This window comes from Anolis sagrei, chromosome 8, assembly GCF_037176765.1.
Source record: "Anolis sagrei isolate rAnoSag1 chromosome 8, rAnoSag1.mat, whole genome shotgun sequence".
Lineage (NCBI taxonomy): Eukaryota > Metazoa > Chordata > Lepidosauria > Squamata > Dactyloidae > Anolis > Anolis sagrei.
This window is the reverse complement of record NC_090028.1, coordinates 22933780-22951116: the sequence shown is the minus strand read 5'-3', so window position 1 is coordinate 22951116 and position 17337 is coordinate 22933780. Positions and strand designations below refer to the sequence as shown.

At 44.1% G+C, this 17337-nt stretch overlaps 1 protein-coding gene across 1 annotated transcript; it reads left to right on the top strand.

Annotated features, from left to right (window-relative positions):
• The first annotated feature begins 1026 nt into the window (after positions 1-1026).
• Positions 1027-7509, top strand: LOC132782980 (tigger transposable element-derived protein 1-like). The gene is made up of 3 exons (XM_060787992.2): positions 1027-1140; positions 3823-3896; positions 5395-7509. The coding sequence occupies exons 2-3, from the start codon at positions 3850-3852 to the stop codon at positions 7121-7123; spliced, it is 1776 nt and encodes a 591-aa protein (XP_060643975.2). The 5' UTR covers positions 1027-1140; positions 3823-3849; the 3' UTR covers positions 7124-7509.
• The last annotated feature ends 9828 nt before the right edge of the window (positions 7510-17337 follow it).

The window sequence follows — 17337 nt, the reverse complement described above, 5'->3', positions numbered from 1 at the left end:
CAAAAGCCGGGTTGCAGCTAAACGTCAAAAAAAACAAGATTATGGCAACAAGAATGATTGACAACTGGAAAAAAGAGGGAGAAACCGTGGAGGCCGTGACAGACTTTGTATTTCTAGGTGCAAAGATTACTGCAGATGCAGACTGTGGCCAGGAAATCAGAAGACGCTTACTTCTTGGGAGGAGAGCAATGTCCAGTCTCGATAAAATAGTAAAGAGTAGAGAAATCAGACTGGCAACAAAGATCCGCCTAGTCAAAGCCATGGTATTCCCTGTAGTAACCTACAGATGTGAGAGCTGGACCTTAGGGAAGGCTGAGCGAAGGAAGATCAATGCTTTTGAGCTGTGGTGTTGGAGGAAAGTTCTGAGAGTGCCTTGGACTGCGAGAAGATCCAACCAGTCCATCCTCCAGGAAATAAAGCCTGACTGCTCACTGGAGGGAAAGATACTAGAGACAAAGTTGAAGTACTTTGGCCACATCATGAGGAGACAGGAAAGCCTAGAGAAGACAATTATGCTGGGGAAAGTGGAAGGCAAAAGGAAGAGGGGCCGACCAAGGGCAAGATGGATGGATGGCATCCTTGAAGTGACTGGACTGACCTTGAGGGAGCTGGGGGTGGTAACGGCCGACAGGGAGCTCTGGCGTGGGCTGGTCCATGAGGTCACGAAGAGTCGGAGACGACTGAACGAATGAACAACAACAAAAATAAATAAATAAATAAATAAATAAAAATTATGGGCCCAGCACTCACTTAAGTTGCTGAGAGGGCAAAGGAAAGGGCCTGAGGCTGCGAGGAATTGTGGGAGTTGAAGTCCAAAACACTTGGAGGCCCAAGTTTGCCCAAGCCTCCATCAAACCTACCAAATGCCACACTAACCCCGGGGAGAGGGTTGAGAGAAGGCAGGCCAGGGCAAGGAACGACCCCTGGCCGGAAACGAGAGCTGACTCGTCTTCCCACAAGGCACCGCTCCTTCCTGCTCTTCCCCCCTCCTGCCTGCCATGTTCCCCGTCTCGCGAGACTGTACGGGAAGTGGGAGGAAGAGGCGGGCGGCGGAGGCGCCGAGGGAGGGAGCCAGCCAGGCCCGGGCGCGGCTCGGAAGCCGAACAGCCGCCGCCGCCGCGGGGGCCGACGGGAAGCCGGGTAGGACAATGAAGAGGGAGGGAGTCCTGCGGGGTTGGCATGGAAACGGTTCGCTTGGGAGGGAGGGAGGAGGAGCGGGGCGGGGCCTGCAGGGGAGTTGCCATGGAGACGGGGGCGGGGCCTAGCGTCCTGTGGCTCCCCTGGAGAGGACGAGGAAAGGCCGAAGATTAGGGGCCTGGTTGCTAGGCTGGGCAAGGGCGGGGCTTGGGTTGACATGGAGGCGAGGGGAGGAGCCACCTGGTTGCTATGGAGAGATGGGGCGTGGCCTTGGGATGTGGGCGGGGCGTGGCCTACCGTAGGGGCGAAGCCTGGGTCTTCAGTGCATTATGGAGACAGAGGGAAAAGGCAGGGCCATAGAGTCCTGGTTGCTAGGTAGGGCAAGGGCGGGGCTTGGGTTGCTATGGAGGCAGAAGAAGGGGCGGGGCGTCCTGGTCCTTCTATCCAAAATGGCCACCCTGCCCAGAAGGCCAAACCTAACTGAATTTCCCCCATTTTTAATTATTTATTTAAACCTGGAGCCCCCGGTGGCGCAGTGGGTTAAAGCACTGAGCTGCTGAGCTTGTTGATCGAAAGGTCGCAGGTTCGATTCCGGGGAGTGGCGTGAGCTTCCGCTGTCAGCCCTAGCTTCTGCCAACCTAGCAGTTCGAAAACATGCAAATGCGAGTAGATCAATAGGTACCGCTCCGGCGGGAAGGTAACGGCGCTCCAGGCAGTCACGCCGGCCACATGACTTTGGAGGTGTCTACGGACAACGCTGGCTCTTCGGCTTAGAAATGGAGATGAGCACCACACCCCAGAGTCAGACATGACTGGACTTAATGTCAGGGGACTACCTTTACCTTTACCTTTTTATCCCGATGTTCTCTACCTCTGCAGAGGGACTCAGACCGGCTAACAGCAAAGATTCAATGCTAACACTGAAAATCTAAACATAATACACAACATTAAGTTATCAATTACATTACATAAATTACATAAAATTACATAAAAGCCATTCGCCAGGATAAAATTGTGTCCAACTCAGTCTGTATGTCCAGTCCATATATTTATTTATTATTTATTTACTTTATTTATATACCACTTTTCTCAGCCCTCAGGCAACTCAAAGCGGCGAACAACATTGATACAAAACATCACGAGACAAGTATAGGGCAATGAAAAACAATTGTAACATAAATCATTATACATCCGTATAACAATCATTTCTGCCTCAACAGTAAAATTGGAATCCAGTCTCATCATCCATTATTCTGTATTCCTATGTTCAATTAATCAAATGCTTGTTCGAACAGTCCCCGAAGGGGACTCAGAGCGGCTTACAAGGTATATATACATACAATATATTATTAACATAGTACAATATCAGTTTTAAATATTGCTATATTGCACTATATCAATTATAACGTAATATTATTAGTAATATTACATGTAATATAAATATATAATTATAATATCATATTATTATTAGTAGTATTATATTGCATTACATTACAATATTATAAATATTATATGTATATACAATATATTATATTATAACATATTATTAGAATAGCACAGGAGACAACGTGGAACTGTCCCCTGGCCTCCCCTCTCTTCGCTCTGGCCCAGATTGGCAGTTGGTGCTGGGGGGAGGGGTCCCCAACTGATGACAAATGCAGGAGACAAGATGGTGCTGTTCCCTGGCCTCCCCTCTTCACTTTCCTCTGATCAGTACCATTAGTTGATTGCCGGTCCCAGACATCATCCTACAAAAGCTTTCTTGCACAGCCAGGTTTTCACTAGCTTCCTAAAGGTCAGAAGGGAGGGGGCAGATCTAATTTCATTTGGGAAGGAATTCCATAGCCGAGGGGCCACCACAGAAAAGGCCCTGTCTCTCGTCCCCACCAGACGCGCCTTTGAAGATGGCGGGACCAAGAGCAGGGCGTCTCCAGATGATCTTAACAATCTTGATGGTGTCAGAGTGAAAATTCGGGGTGTTATGCGCAGCAGATGAGGTTACTAGATCACACAGACACAAATCAGGACACTGCAATCTTCCAGTTTCAAAATAACAAAGTTTTACTCAGTACATCTCTACACGTCTACTTCCAAGCGAGCTTACATCGGGAACTACAAAGCACAGCAAAAAACAGTTTTCAGAACATCTGCTTATCAGGCTTCTCTGGCCGGATCCTCCCTTTTTCTTTCCAGCCAGAGAAATTTGTTATCTGACTTCTGTTAAGGTCTCCTTTTTTCTGCCTCTCTGTCTCTTACAACAACAATTCTAATACACAATTGAACATGACAGAATCCATCTTGAATACATAATTTCACCCATCTTGAATTACATATTAATCACATTGAAAAAACATACATGCATACCTTCAATAATTCTGACAGATGGTTCATAGGGGAGAATACTTTCGGATAGGTAAACTGGGCCATAACTGTAGGGTTTTATAGGTTAAAACCAGCACTTTGAATTGTGCTCAGAAGCTAATTGGCAGCCAGTGGAGCTGGCGCAACAAGGGAGTTGTACGCTTCCTGTACCCCGCTCCTGTCATGGCTGCCGAGCGTTGGACTAATTGCAGCTTCCGGGCAGTCTTCATTTTCCAGGCTGTAATGTGAACCAAGGGCTTCTGGGTGGCTGGAAGCGATTTTCTAGTGAAATAGGACTTGTGCGTGTGTTTGTTTTGCCCTCAGGTGCAGACGCCGCCATCGCCATAAAAAATGGAGGACCGGTTCCAAGCCATGTCGGAGCAGCTCCTTGACCGCAATATCCTTTCACATCCGTTGCTAATGGATTCCTCTTTGTGTAAAGTAGTGAAGCCTGTATCGACCACTTTCCCACATATGGTTCGGTCCATAATAATAATAATAATTATCATCATCTTTATACCTCGCCACCATCTCCCCAATGGGGACTCGGGGCCGCTAACATGAAGCCAAGCCCTTCTAAAAATACAATACAACACAGTAAAATGCAAAATAAAAACAAAATACATTAAAAAAATATAAATTGCAATAACAAAATGAAATAGTAAAAATAAATTTACACAATATAAAATCGAATAGGATGGGCAGGCCAAATGGATAAGATAACTCTCTGCCCCGGAGTGTGGTGGAGGCTCCTTCTTTGGAAGCTTTTAAACAGAGGCTGGATGGCCATCTGTCAGGGGTGCTTTGAATGCAATATTCCTGTTTCTAGGCAGGGGGTTGGACTGGATGGCCCATGAGGTCTCTTCCAACTCTATGATTCTATAAAGTGATAAAACCCTGGGTGAGGTAGGAGTAGGAAATATTCAAATGAGGGGGCCAAGAAAATGAAACAGTGGCGTCAGGCTTTCAGTTTAGAATGGGTGGAAAACCTTTTTCTTCCTCATTTGTGCATAAAAGCAGCCGAGGAAGGCCTTTGGTGGAACTGTTTTTTGTTATCTGGGTGGAGGCCAGATGGGGGCACTAGAGAGAGATGAAGGAGAGTCCATTTTATAATAATAATAATAATAATAATAATAATAGCTTCAAACTGCATTAAATGGTCAGTGTGGATGACTAAATGTTTGGTAGCCATATAGCAGGCATCCTCAGACTATGGCCCTCCAGCTATTTAGGTCTCCAACTCCCAGAAGCCCTAACAAGCTTGTTCAATTGTCAGGAATTCTGGGAGTTGAAGGCCCAAACAGCTGGAGGGCTGCAGTTTGAGGATGCCTGCCATACAGGTTTAGGTACTCACAGGTAATTTGACATTTAAGTTGTGGCAGCCTAGAAGAGTTAGCATATTATTATTACTTATACTTTCCAAATTGGGTGCCGAGGCTTCATAACTGAGTCTAGATTTGAACTGCAGTCTTTATGTTTCATGATTCTAGCCTGTTAGATAATGCATCAAAACATGGATTACTTTAAAAGCAGATTAGGTGGATTTATAGGGGATAAGGCAATTGTAATAAATGCTTAATAATGTTTTGTAAATACAGTAAGACACTCCCTCGCCCTTATCTGTGGGCCAGCTTCTGGGGTTTCAATTACCCACAGTCAGCTGCAGCCTAGAAATATTGCTGAAAGTGGGAACAGAAATCTTCAACTGGAAGCATCTATTAAATTGTTGCAGGAATTGTGCTCCATTTCTGAGTAGCGTAATGAAACCTCACATTGCTTCGCTATATATGTTAGTTACCCAGTAGTTGCTAGCCATTTTGGTGATGAGGTGACAGTTATCTTACATCAGCGCTTGTGTTGGAAATAGCCCTTATTTCACTTAACAATGCCTCCAAAGCGCAGGGGTAGCGATGTTGCCTATCCGATCCAGCAGAAAAGGAGCCGCAAAGTGCTTACTTTAAGCGAGAAGGTCAAAGTTCTCGACTTAATCAGGAAGGAAAAGAAATCGTGCGCTGAGGTTGCCAAGATGTACAATAAGAACGAATCCTCTATCCGTGAAATTATGCGGAAGGAGAAGGAGATTCGGACGAGTGTTGCTGTCTTACCTCAGACCGCAAAAGTTACCTCCACACTGCGTGACAAGTACTTAGTAAAGACGGAAAAGGCCCTTAATTTATGGATCGAAGACATGAACCGGGAAGGGATTCCCATTGATGGCAATGTGTTACGCCAGAAAGCACTTAGCATATACAAAGACTTCAGTGGGGGTTCTCCCGAAAGGAGCGACAGCAAGCCGTTTACTGCAAGCAAGGGATGGTTGCACAGATTCAGGAATAGGTTTGGGCTGAGAAATAGCAAAATTACAGCAGATGCAGCATCTTTCAACGAAGAAGAAGCCGCCACGTTTCTGGCAGAGTTGAAGAAGTTGATTCAGGAGAAAGGATACCATCCAAAGCAAGTCTTCAGTTGCAATGAAACAGGGCTCTTTTGGAAGAAAATGCCCAACAGAACCTATATTCATCAGAGTTTAAAGGAGGCGCTGGGGAATAAAACGTGGAATGACAAATTAACCTTGGTGCTTTGCGGAAACACTGCGGGGCATATGATAAAACCCGGCGTGGTCTACAGGGTGAAGAACCCTCGCACGCTCAAAAACAAACATTATCTGCCTGTGTTTTGGCAACACAATAAGAAAGCATGCATTACAGACATTTTGTTCATAGAATGGTTCCACCAGTGCTTCATCCCAGAGGTGAAGAAGTACCTGCAAGAGGAAGGGCTGGAGTTTAAAGTCCTGTTAATTATAGACAGTTCACCCGGCCACCCCGAAACCATTTGCTTTGAGGATGAAGACGTCAAGGTGGTCTTCTTGCCTCCAAATACGAGCTCCTTGCTTCAGCCCCTGCAGCAGGGCATAATTCAGTTTGTCAAGGCCACGTACACCCGTCTTGTGTTCGACTGCATATTATCGGCCATCGACGCCGACCCGAACGTGGACATCATTCAGTGTTGGAAGTCCTTCAGCATCGACGATGCCATTACGTTCATCAAGGCTGCCATGGGAGAACTAAAACCGGAATGTGTGAACGCCTGTTGGAAAAACTTGTGGAGCGAAGTCGTGTATGATTTCAAAGACTTCCCAGAGATCGATGGAGATGGTCGGAAAATCATCACGGCAAAACAGGTCAAGGGAGAAGGATTTCCCAGTGGCCTCAATGAAGACATGACAGAACTTGGCGAGCCCCATCAAAAAGCGTTAATGGATGAGAAATGGAGAGAACTTAGTCAGGCATGTACAGTGATGGAGGAGGAAGACGCTGAATCTGATGACTCACCAAGGTGGACGTTGCAGAGATTTGCCGAAGTGTTTCAGATTGCACAGACGTTGACGGACAAAATTATGGAGTACGATCCATGCCTGGAACGCAGCACTAAAGTCCTCCGCTTGATCACAAAAGGGTTGCAGCCTCTGCAGCATCACTTTGATGAATTAAAAAGAAGACGAGAACGGCTTCATATTCCAGTCTCCTTCCAAAAGGTTTTGGTCAATGAACCTTCAGCTGTTGAGGATCCCCAGCCCTTGACATCATCTGCGTCGGACATCCAACCGTTGGCAACGCCGTGAGCCAGTGTTACAGAATCACAGGAAGGACACGATCCAGCTTCTGATGTATCATCAGAAGGACCGTCATGGCTAAACACTTTGGCATTGTCAAGTCAGATGAGGCTAATATTGACCTTTGGGTGACTCAATGCCTGCATCCCATGAAGAACTTAGGGTTTGGTTTCAAGTATCCACTCAAATGTCTTGGAAATCATCCACTGAGGTTCCCTGGGGAGGGAGGGCTATTGTGCCTTATATCTATAAGACAATCACTGTCTATGGTGTTTCTTCTCCTGTATGATATTTAACACCTTTGATTGATGAAGAAGCCAGGGGAGCTTCGAAGCTTGTATGGTGTATTCTATTCATATCTGATTGGCCCAATAAAGAGATCACTGTTTTGAGGATCCCAACTGTCTGTTCACAGTCATGGTAGATGCAAATCAAAATAGGAAAGGGAAGAAGTGGGAAACTAAGCATTGGAACAATTACTCTCAGCTGTAAAGAGGATTTTTTTTTAAAGTAGGGAAGACAGAAGCAAGCTATGGCTTCACTACCTGGCAAAGAGTCTTGCTTTTAGTTAGCCACTTTATGTCTCATTTTCAGAAAGATAAAGTGGGATACTAGTGCTGCTGCTACTACTGCCACTACCATTACTCCTCTTTTTCCATTACCTCTGATACCATGGATGCTGGATGAAGCCAGAATGTACTTGCCTTTAATTCTGTACTTCCTTCAGAAGAGAAACAGTTTTGTGATCTGTACTTGAGGCTTGTAAAAGAAACTGGTTCCTCTATCGTTAGAAACAAAATGCTAGAGTGCAGTGCGTTTTGGCCCGATCTTTGATGTTGCTCTTATATTTTTCTTAATTGTTAGGTCTGTATTTCATCATCATGTATTTATTCATATTTATATAATTATTTAGAGCAACCCAAACTAGTGTATTCTGCCAGAGGTATGTAATCTAAAATATGTATGCATATAGACCAGGCATAGGCAAACTTGGGCTCTCCAGGAGGTTTGGACCTTAACTCCCACAATTCCTAACAGCCCCAGGTCCCTTTGGAAAGGAAAAGGCCTGAGGGTGTTAGGAATTGTGGGAGTTGAAGTCCAAAACACCTTGAGAACCCAGTTAACCCATGCTTGATACAGACACAGAGAAGGACAGACTCCTTCCTCTCCTGAGAGAAGTGCAGCTGGATTTCCATTACTTCTTCCTGTCGAGAAAGGAATTCCTTTCATTCAATTGCTTCTTTTGGCAGAGGAAGGAGACGCAGCCCTTCTTTTGCAACAGAAGTGCCGCCGGGGTTTTGTTGCTTGTCTTTGGTGGATTTTGAAAAAGCACTCACCAAGTGTGTTGACCGTTGAAGGGGAGCAAAGAGACTCAATAAATCTGCCTTTAAGCTAGGTTTTGATCCTCTTCTTTGCTCTGGAGGGGTCACGACTTGCTGCGATCTTTCCACATCTCTTTTTGAAGTTAAATTGTGTAGGAAACAGAGATCAGAAGGAGAAGAACTGACCAGTGAACCCAGAGCAGGATTCAAGAGAAGCAAAGGAGGAGACACAAGAAGAGGTCAACAACCCTGCTCCTTGGATACCTTCAGAAAGCCCTGCAGAAGAACCTCAAGAACTCCCTTTGTGGTTATGGTAGTGATGATGTAGTGGAGGACAAGTTGGAAAGACATTGTGTTAAGGATTACCAGGAGTCTCCAAGCAAGTTAGTATGTTTAAGTGGGTACCACTTGGGATTTGTAGTTTAGTGAAGTATTTAGAATTTCTTGCTGCGTTTGTGCTCTCTAGCAAAGGATCCCAACCAAAATACGAATCTCAGGACTCCATGGGATGCAGCTGTGGCAGTTAAAAGTGGAATCCTAATACTATAAAACAACATTTTATTATGGTCCAAAGACCCTTATTGCATTGTAGGGTTACAAGGTATGCAGGTAATGAGATTAAGAACATCCAGTTGACTGAACACAGAAATGGATAAAATTTACAACAGTTGAAAACTGCTTAAAATACATCTTTTTGGCTAAAAACATAGGTAAAGACTACAAGACTCAGGCGTGTTTCAGCCTGTGTCTAAAATTGGGAGTTGTCTAATTTTGGCTGCCTCAGAAAGAAACTTGGCAACCACCAAGGTCACGTGGGGAAGGTTGCCACTAAGTAGAAATTTCACTGGACTTGCTGGTGAATTCCTTAGTAGCGGGTTGATTATGTGTGCTCGGGCCTGTTCATAGAAACTGCATGAACAGTAGAATGTGGTGGGTACATTCTACTTCCTGTGTGTTACATGGGCAGAGTCATTATATGGGCTAGCTGCAAATCTCACTGGCAGCAATTCCGATGGGAGCACATTGCACCTTACTGTGGGAAATAGGCAGCGGTACTTCGCCACGGTCAAGTTCTTTAGATAGTTTGCTGCATGGAAATTCCCAACATAATGTATGGACAGGGCACTAGGGAAGCAAGATACATAAGAGCAAGAGCACAGTTCATAAAAGGCAATGTCCCACAGTCTCTGAGCGATTTGAGAGTCATGTCAAAACCCAGATGGGTTAGGAGGGATGCGGAAAGGCCGATGGAGGAGGCTTTCTTTAAATTGATCTTAAACCAACTGCTTATGTTCTCATCCTGAGCTAAGTGATGTATACTAATACTATAAACTAGCAGGTGAAAGGTGTTGCGATAAGCGGATTTCAATACACAAACAATAAATTGCCCCTCCTTTGCTGGGGTGAAAAGGCCCAATTAAATCTGCATGCACTAACCGAAAAGGCTTTTCTGAGTTCCTTGGGCTCTTTTTACTTTTATTGGGGCTGATTGGGCTTTAGTTTTCTTGCATACAGTGCAATCCAAAAATGTTTACGGTCTTTTAAATTCAGACCCTCATTGTACTCCTGCATTTTGTACAGAACTTTAAAACTTGGATGTCCCAAAATCCTGCTTTTTTTGTTTGTTTGGGGGTTTTTTTGTGTCAGGAGTGTCCTGTTGTGAGAGAATTGGCCATCTGCAAGGACGTTGCCCAGGGGACGCCTGGATGATTTTGATGTTTTATCATCCTTTTGGGAGGCTTCTCTCATGTCCCCGCATGAGGAGCTGGAGCTGATAGAGGGAGCTCATCCGCCTCTCCCCAGATTTGAACCTGCGACCTGTCGGTTTTCAGTCCTGCCGGCACAGGGCTTTAACCCACTGCGCCACCGGGGGCTCCCCCCAAATCCTGTGCTACTCATGAATGCACCCATGGTGTAAAGGAGTATTTTTGCTTATTATGTTGACATTATTTGCATCCCTTGGCTCTAACACATATATACCATCCTGTATTGTCCCTGTTCCATACAGTTTGTTCCCTTTCAAGGTTTTAACTTTGTCTCCCGAAAAAATATAATCAAACCCCTCACTATCAAGTTTCCCCACAGATAGGAGATTATAATCAATTTGTGGAACAAAAAATACATTCTCTATGGTTTTGCCCAAACTATCAACAAAAACCTCTCCTTTTCCTTGAACAGAGTAATGCTTTCCATCAGCAAATGTCACATTTAAGCCATCAAGCTTATTAAATTTTAGAAATAAAGTCTTATTAGTCACAATGTGTTGTGAACACCCCGAATCAACATAAAAAGGTTCTTATGTTCCAGGCTTGTGTTTGTTTGTACTGTCCTTACATGTGGGGATCCCCTCCTCTGATGCTGCTGCTTCCTCTTCTTCAAAACACCTCACAGCACAAACTGTCTCCCTTTCTTGCTCTGCTGCTTCTCCAGCTGGCTGTGTTGAACACGCCCAGCTGCGGTTGTGGCCTCCAAATGCCGATCTCTTCATTGCTCCCAGTCTGCAAGCAGCCTTGAAGATATGTATTGCAGATTCAGCTGTCCATGTGGGAATGACTCCAAAGAATTTACAATTCCATCAAAGGAATCTTCCATGGAAGATAACAAAATAAAACACTTATTTGCTTCAGTGAGTTTGAAGTCTCTTTGCTCCAGCTCAACAAATAAGCTCTGTAATGTTTGTAAATGGTCTTTCAGGTACTCCCTTCTCTGAGACGCTTCCTGTACAGCCTTCTAGCTAGTACAGCCACAGTTGCTGCAGAGTTGAGACATGTATCTCCTTAAGCTGTTGCCAGATGGCATGTACACTGGGCAAACTGCAGACGTGGACCAACTGCTCGTCGTCCACCCCAAGGATAAGGGATGCCTTGGCCTTCTCCTGTGGTCTCTGCTCCTCTGCTGTTGGTTGTTGTGGTGGATTCACAGTACAATCCCACAGAGATTCCATCCTCAGGTAACTCTCCATACGGAGCTTCCAACGGAGCAATTACTGCCACTCAATCTGGCAATTGGGAATGCTACCAAATTCACTCTTGGATCCATCTCTCAGAGTTTAATCCCGCAACAAAAGTAAAGTCCAAAAAAATAAATTTCCTCAATTATGTTCTTTGCAAAAATAGCACTAGATTGGGATAGACTGGGCTATGCTGGGCCCATAACCTGTTGCGCTTAAGCGGGTTTCAGTCAGGCCCAATGCAAAAGACACAATAAAATTGCACGCTAGGCTTGGATAACAACGGAAAAATTTGTTTCTAAACTCGTTTAGTTTTTAGGGGTCCATCGCGTTTCGTTTTTTTAAAGAATTCTGAAATTTTCCTTTTAAAAATTTCGAATTTTACGAAATTTCATATAATTACAAATCGATTTGTTAATGGCGGACACGATTGCGCAATATGCTAAAAAAACCTCCAAATGGGACAGGGGGAACTTCTGAAGCTTCCCTCTCCCTCTGTTGTTGACTGTTGGTGTGATAAAACAAACAACTATAAAACTTGCACCAGACATGCGAAAATAATTACGAAATAATTACAAAATAATTACGAAATAATTACGAAATAAATTGAAAAAATTGTTTAGAATCTAATTTACTCCTCACACTATTCCTGCATGGGTCAATATTGGATCGTAAGCTAATTTAAATACGAATTAATAACGAATTACGAAATGAACGAATGAAACTGCCCAAGCCTATTGCAGGCAGGCAAGAGGGAAAAGAACAGAATACTTTACTCTTGTCAGCAGAGTTAAACATAAATTTGTAGTGTTGCATACAAAATCAAACAGTGCAACAAACTTACATAGTCCTTGTAAGCAATACAGAATAAGATTTCTTCAACTTCCTCCAAAATTAGAGAGCTGTACAAATGATTAAGCAAAATGCCTGAGCAAAGGCTCCTCAGAGCAAAAGCTGAACTGTATTCTAAAATCCATACAGTTATACCCCAACGGGTGTGGTCAAAACTTACTAGTTGACCTACATTAGCAGCTGCACATAATAATCAACAGTATAAGGTTTTCTTTAACACACACATACTTGATCCTGTTATGACTTACTGTAATACAAGGGCCCATGGAAGTCATTAGGAACATCTTTTCTACCACTGTTTATATCCATGATACAACCATCTCACTAATTGTGATGCTGATTTAAGCTCCCAATTGACTTCAAATTGGTGTTGTAAGTTTGGCATGACGTCCGGAGGTTTTCCCCATTGGCCGATGTATTTCGAAGCGAATTCCCTTGCCTCGCATCCACCAATCGTCCATGCAGCCTATTAGATAAATGGCACCTGAGACTCTTCCGTTGCTCTCAGCTCATCCAGTTCCCCATTTTTAATTCTGATACATACATTGAGTGAGTCTTTGCTCTAAATGATTTGGGAATTCAGACACTTAAGCTCTAATCCCAGCAGTGGCTCCATCTCAGGCTGTTGGGGGGAAATATGGAATATTTAATACAACCCTGGGGGGCGGGGAAGAAGTACTAGTGGAGTGCATTATGCTCCATGGGGATCCATTTACTGCTCAGTAATGATCTTCCACAGTTAATTCACTTCCAGCCCCTTCTCTGCAGCCTGCAATCTGCGCTGAAATAATAGCAGCCATCATTATAAGATCTCTTCCGAGGTCGTTTCCAATTACTTGGCACATGCCAGCTGAAGTGTGCCTGCCTTGAATTCTGCCAAATAAAGGCATCTTTCATGCACATGCATTGGGCATAATACCTTCAGCAAGGACGCCTCTCCTAGATGGGTGGATATGGGGGAGGGACATGGCAAAATGCAGCTGAGATCTTGAAGGGATTTGGAGGAATTGTGGGAGTTGAAGTCCAAAACACCTGGAGGGCCCAAGTTTGCCCATGCCTGAACTACACTAGAATTAAATCAGTTTGATCCCCTTGAATTGCTATGGCTCAATGCTATGGGATCACGAGAGTTGTACTTTGGTGAAGCACCAGCCCTTTTGGGCACAGAAGACCTTGTAATTCTACATCACCCTTGATCCCACAGCACTGAGCCATGGCAGTTAAAGTGGTATGGAACTGCATTAATTCTACAGTGTAGCTAGGTGCCTTCTGGGAGAAACGTTTGGATAACCCGTCACCTCCCTTTCAAGTGTTACAGTTGCTGTTTCTAATTTTGCATGTCTTTGCCTATTAATACGACTATGTGCTACTAGTGAATGCCTATTACTACCACTAGGTGGAATCGGGTGTCAAACAGGGATGTGTTATTGCCCCAACTTTATTCTCCATCTTCATCGCTATGATACTTCACCTTGTTGACGGGAAGCTTCCCCCAGAGTGGAAATCATCTATCGGACAGATAGCAAGCTGTTTAACCTCAGCAGACTGAAAGCCAAAACCAAGGTTACAACAACATCTGTTATAGAACTCCAGTATGCTGATGACAATGTCGTCTGTGTGCACTCAGAAGAAGATCTACAAGCCACTCTAAACACCTTCGCAGAAGCATACACGAAGTTTGGCCTGTCACTGAACATTGAGAAAACCAAAGTGCTGTTCCAGCAGTCACCAGCCATCCCCTCCCCAATGCCAGAGATACAACTTAATGGTGTAACATTAGAAAATGTTGACCATTTCCGCTACCTTGGCAGCCACCTCTCCGCCAAAGTCAACATCGACACCGAAATACAACACCGCCTGAGCTCTGCGAGCGCAGCATTTTTCCGAATAAAGCAGAGAGTGTTTGAGGACCGGGACATCTGTAGGGATACCATGGTGCTTGTTTATAGAGCTATTGTCCTCCCAACCCTGCTATATGCCTGTGAAACGTGGACTGTCTACAGATGTCACATGCAACTCCTGGAACGATTCCATCAGCGTTGCCTCTGGAAAATCCTGCAAATCTCTTGGGAAGACAAGCAGACAAATATCAGCGTGCTGGAAGAAACAAAGACCACCAGCATTGAAGCAATGGTCCTCCACCATCAACTCCGCTGGACCGGCCACGTTGTCCGGATGCCTGACCACCGTCTCCCAAAGCAGTTACTCTACTCTGAACTTAAGAACGGAAAACGGAATGTTGGTGGACAGGAAAAGAGATTTAAAGATGGCCTCAAAGCCAACCTTAAAAACTCTGGCATAGACACTGAGAACTGGGAAGCCCTGGCCCTTGACCGCTCCAGCTGGAGGTCAGCTGTGACCAGAAATGCTGCAGAATTCGAGGAGGCACGAGTGGAGGGTGAAAGAGAGAAACGTGCCAGGAGGAAGGCGCGTCAAGCCAACCCCGACCGGGACCACCTTCCACCTGGAAACCAATGCCCTCACGGTGGGAGAAGATGCGGGTCAAGAATAGGGCTCCACAGCCACCTACAAACCCACAAAAATAGTCATCAAGGAAGACCATCTTACTCGTCCAACGAGGGATCGCCTAAGTAAGTAATTACTACTACCACCACCACCACCACCACCACCACCACCCCCACTACTACTACTACTATTGGGTGCTTCAAAAAGATGGTCCCGATTTGACAATAAACTACACTGAAGTTGGGTCCATAATTTTTATACACCTATTATTATTATTATTATTATTATTATTATTATTAGTCTTTGTATTATCACCTGCTTTTTATCTTAAAAGAGACTCAAAATGGCTAACAAACAATGCAACATATAATTTAAAACCTATAGATAATACTGAAGTAGAAACAAACATAAAAAGTATTACAAATGAATACATTTACTCGATTCTAATGCTCACTTTTTTAGACTAAATTACCTTCCCAAAATTAGGGTGTGCATTATATTTGCGTAGTATGGTAAATACGTTTTTGGGTTTCAGCGTTTTGAAAATTGGAGTGCACATTAGAATTGATGGTGCATTAGACTTGAGCAAATATGGTATTACAAATAAATCCATTTATTTGATTTTAATGCTAATCTTTGAAGACAAAATTTTCCTTTCCAGGGTGTGCATTATATTTGCCTATATTTGCCTAGTATGGTAAATACTAGGGTTGTATGGTAAATACTGGGGTTTCAAGGTTTTGAAAATCAGGGTGCACAGTAAAATCGATGACACATTAGACTCGAGTAAATACGGTATTACAAATAAGTCTATTTATTTGATTTTAATGCTCATTTTTATAGAGTTGGAAGAGACCTCATGGGCCATCCAGTCCAACCCCCTGCCAAGAAGCAGGAATATGCATTCAAAGCACCCTTGACAGATGGCCATCCAGCCTCTGTTCCAAAGCTTCCAAAGAAGGAGCCTCCACCACACTCCACTTTTTAAGACAAAATGTTACTTTCCAATATCAGGGTGTGCGTTATATTTGCGTAGTATGGTAAATACGTTTTTGGGTTTGGGGTTTTGAAAATTGTGGTGCATTAGATTTGATGGCAAATTAGACTTGAGTCAATCCGGTAGTTGCACACACTGATAATCTGGATCCATTGACTCAATAGTTTCATGGTAAGTCAACGCACAGGTGAATTCAGGTGAACTTACTGAAAGGTGTCCTACTGGATTGTTCAGACCCTGAAGTTGTCCGCACTTTAAAGTCTATAACAGTTGCTTAGAGAGGGCACCTTTCTCTCTTAAAGCAATTCCAGATAGATTCCCTCCTGCCGAAATAGGTGCTGCATAATAGAGGGAAAGACCTGCTCTATGAAATAGCTTTTAAAAGGCAGGTTTATGGTAATTAAGGCAGGAAGAGAGGTGACAGGAGCACCAAGGGAAGGAAAACCCCACTGAAAGGTTTTTCTCACACTTTTTCCGAGCATCCTTTGTGCCTCATTTCCGAGCTCATTGTACATTTACTCCACAGGCTGAACGAGTTTGAAAGAACAAGAGTTTGGACTCATCCTGGAAAGATGAAATGGATCAATTTGGAATGTTTTCTGCTCCATAGTTTCTATAATGAGAATGGTTGCAAATCAAAAATGGAAAACATTGGAATCCCAGAAGATCATGGGTGAATGGAACTCAAGATTCTGGGTGTTGCAACTCAGGGTAGTTTTCACCTTGCTCCAGACACCACCACACCAAGGCTGTAGGTTTTTGTAGTTTATTGAGAAAAGTAAAATAAAAAAAAGAAACAGAAATGCAATAGTTCCATAGGCAAAACAGAGACTTAAATGTAAAGGCAACGTTCCCAAGATCCAAAGGCAAAAACATGAAGCATAATCCCTTAGCAATGGTCAAACAGAAGTCCATGGTAAACAGTTGAAAACAAGACCCAAATCCCAGGCTCAGGAAGCCAGAAGCGTGCTGCTAAAAGCCAAGGAAAATCCCCAGAAGTTAACACGGGAAGAGCAATGTTGGACTGACAAAAACTGCCTGTCAGCTACAAGACTAAATACCCTTTGCGAACATGAACACATTGCATTTACCTTTGGCACGTTTGGCTTCTCGCTTGCTGGCCAAGCGAGTGCTTCTCCGAAGCCTTAATTGCAAACGATCTTGTCTGCTCATTAAATTATTATCTTCAAGACTGTGCAATCCCTTATCTGGGTCCAGCTGGGACGGATCCTCCACCTGGCAGTGTGGGATTTCACTCTTGCTATTAGTCTCTCTAATGAAAGGAACATTCCTTTCCCCGGGGAACTGACTTGCTGTTTCTCCTTCAGCAGCCAGCCGCGTCTGAAACATGTACAGGAATCTGTAAACCATCAGCTTCCTCGTCATCCTGCAGGAAATCAGGCTCAGAAGGCCCATAATCGGGCTCAGAATGCCCAAACAGCTCAGCTTCAGACTCTGAGTCAAGCTGAGTGACAACACTGGAAGGGGGAAACATTATTTGGCAATCTTTACAAAACTATAAGAATATTCAATGTTAAACTTGATGACCAAAAATTAGCAAACACACACACACACACCCTTGCTGCTTCGTGGTTCACTTTTTGCGGTAAGTGAGGGAACACTGTATACACACACA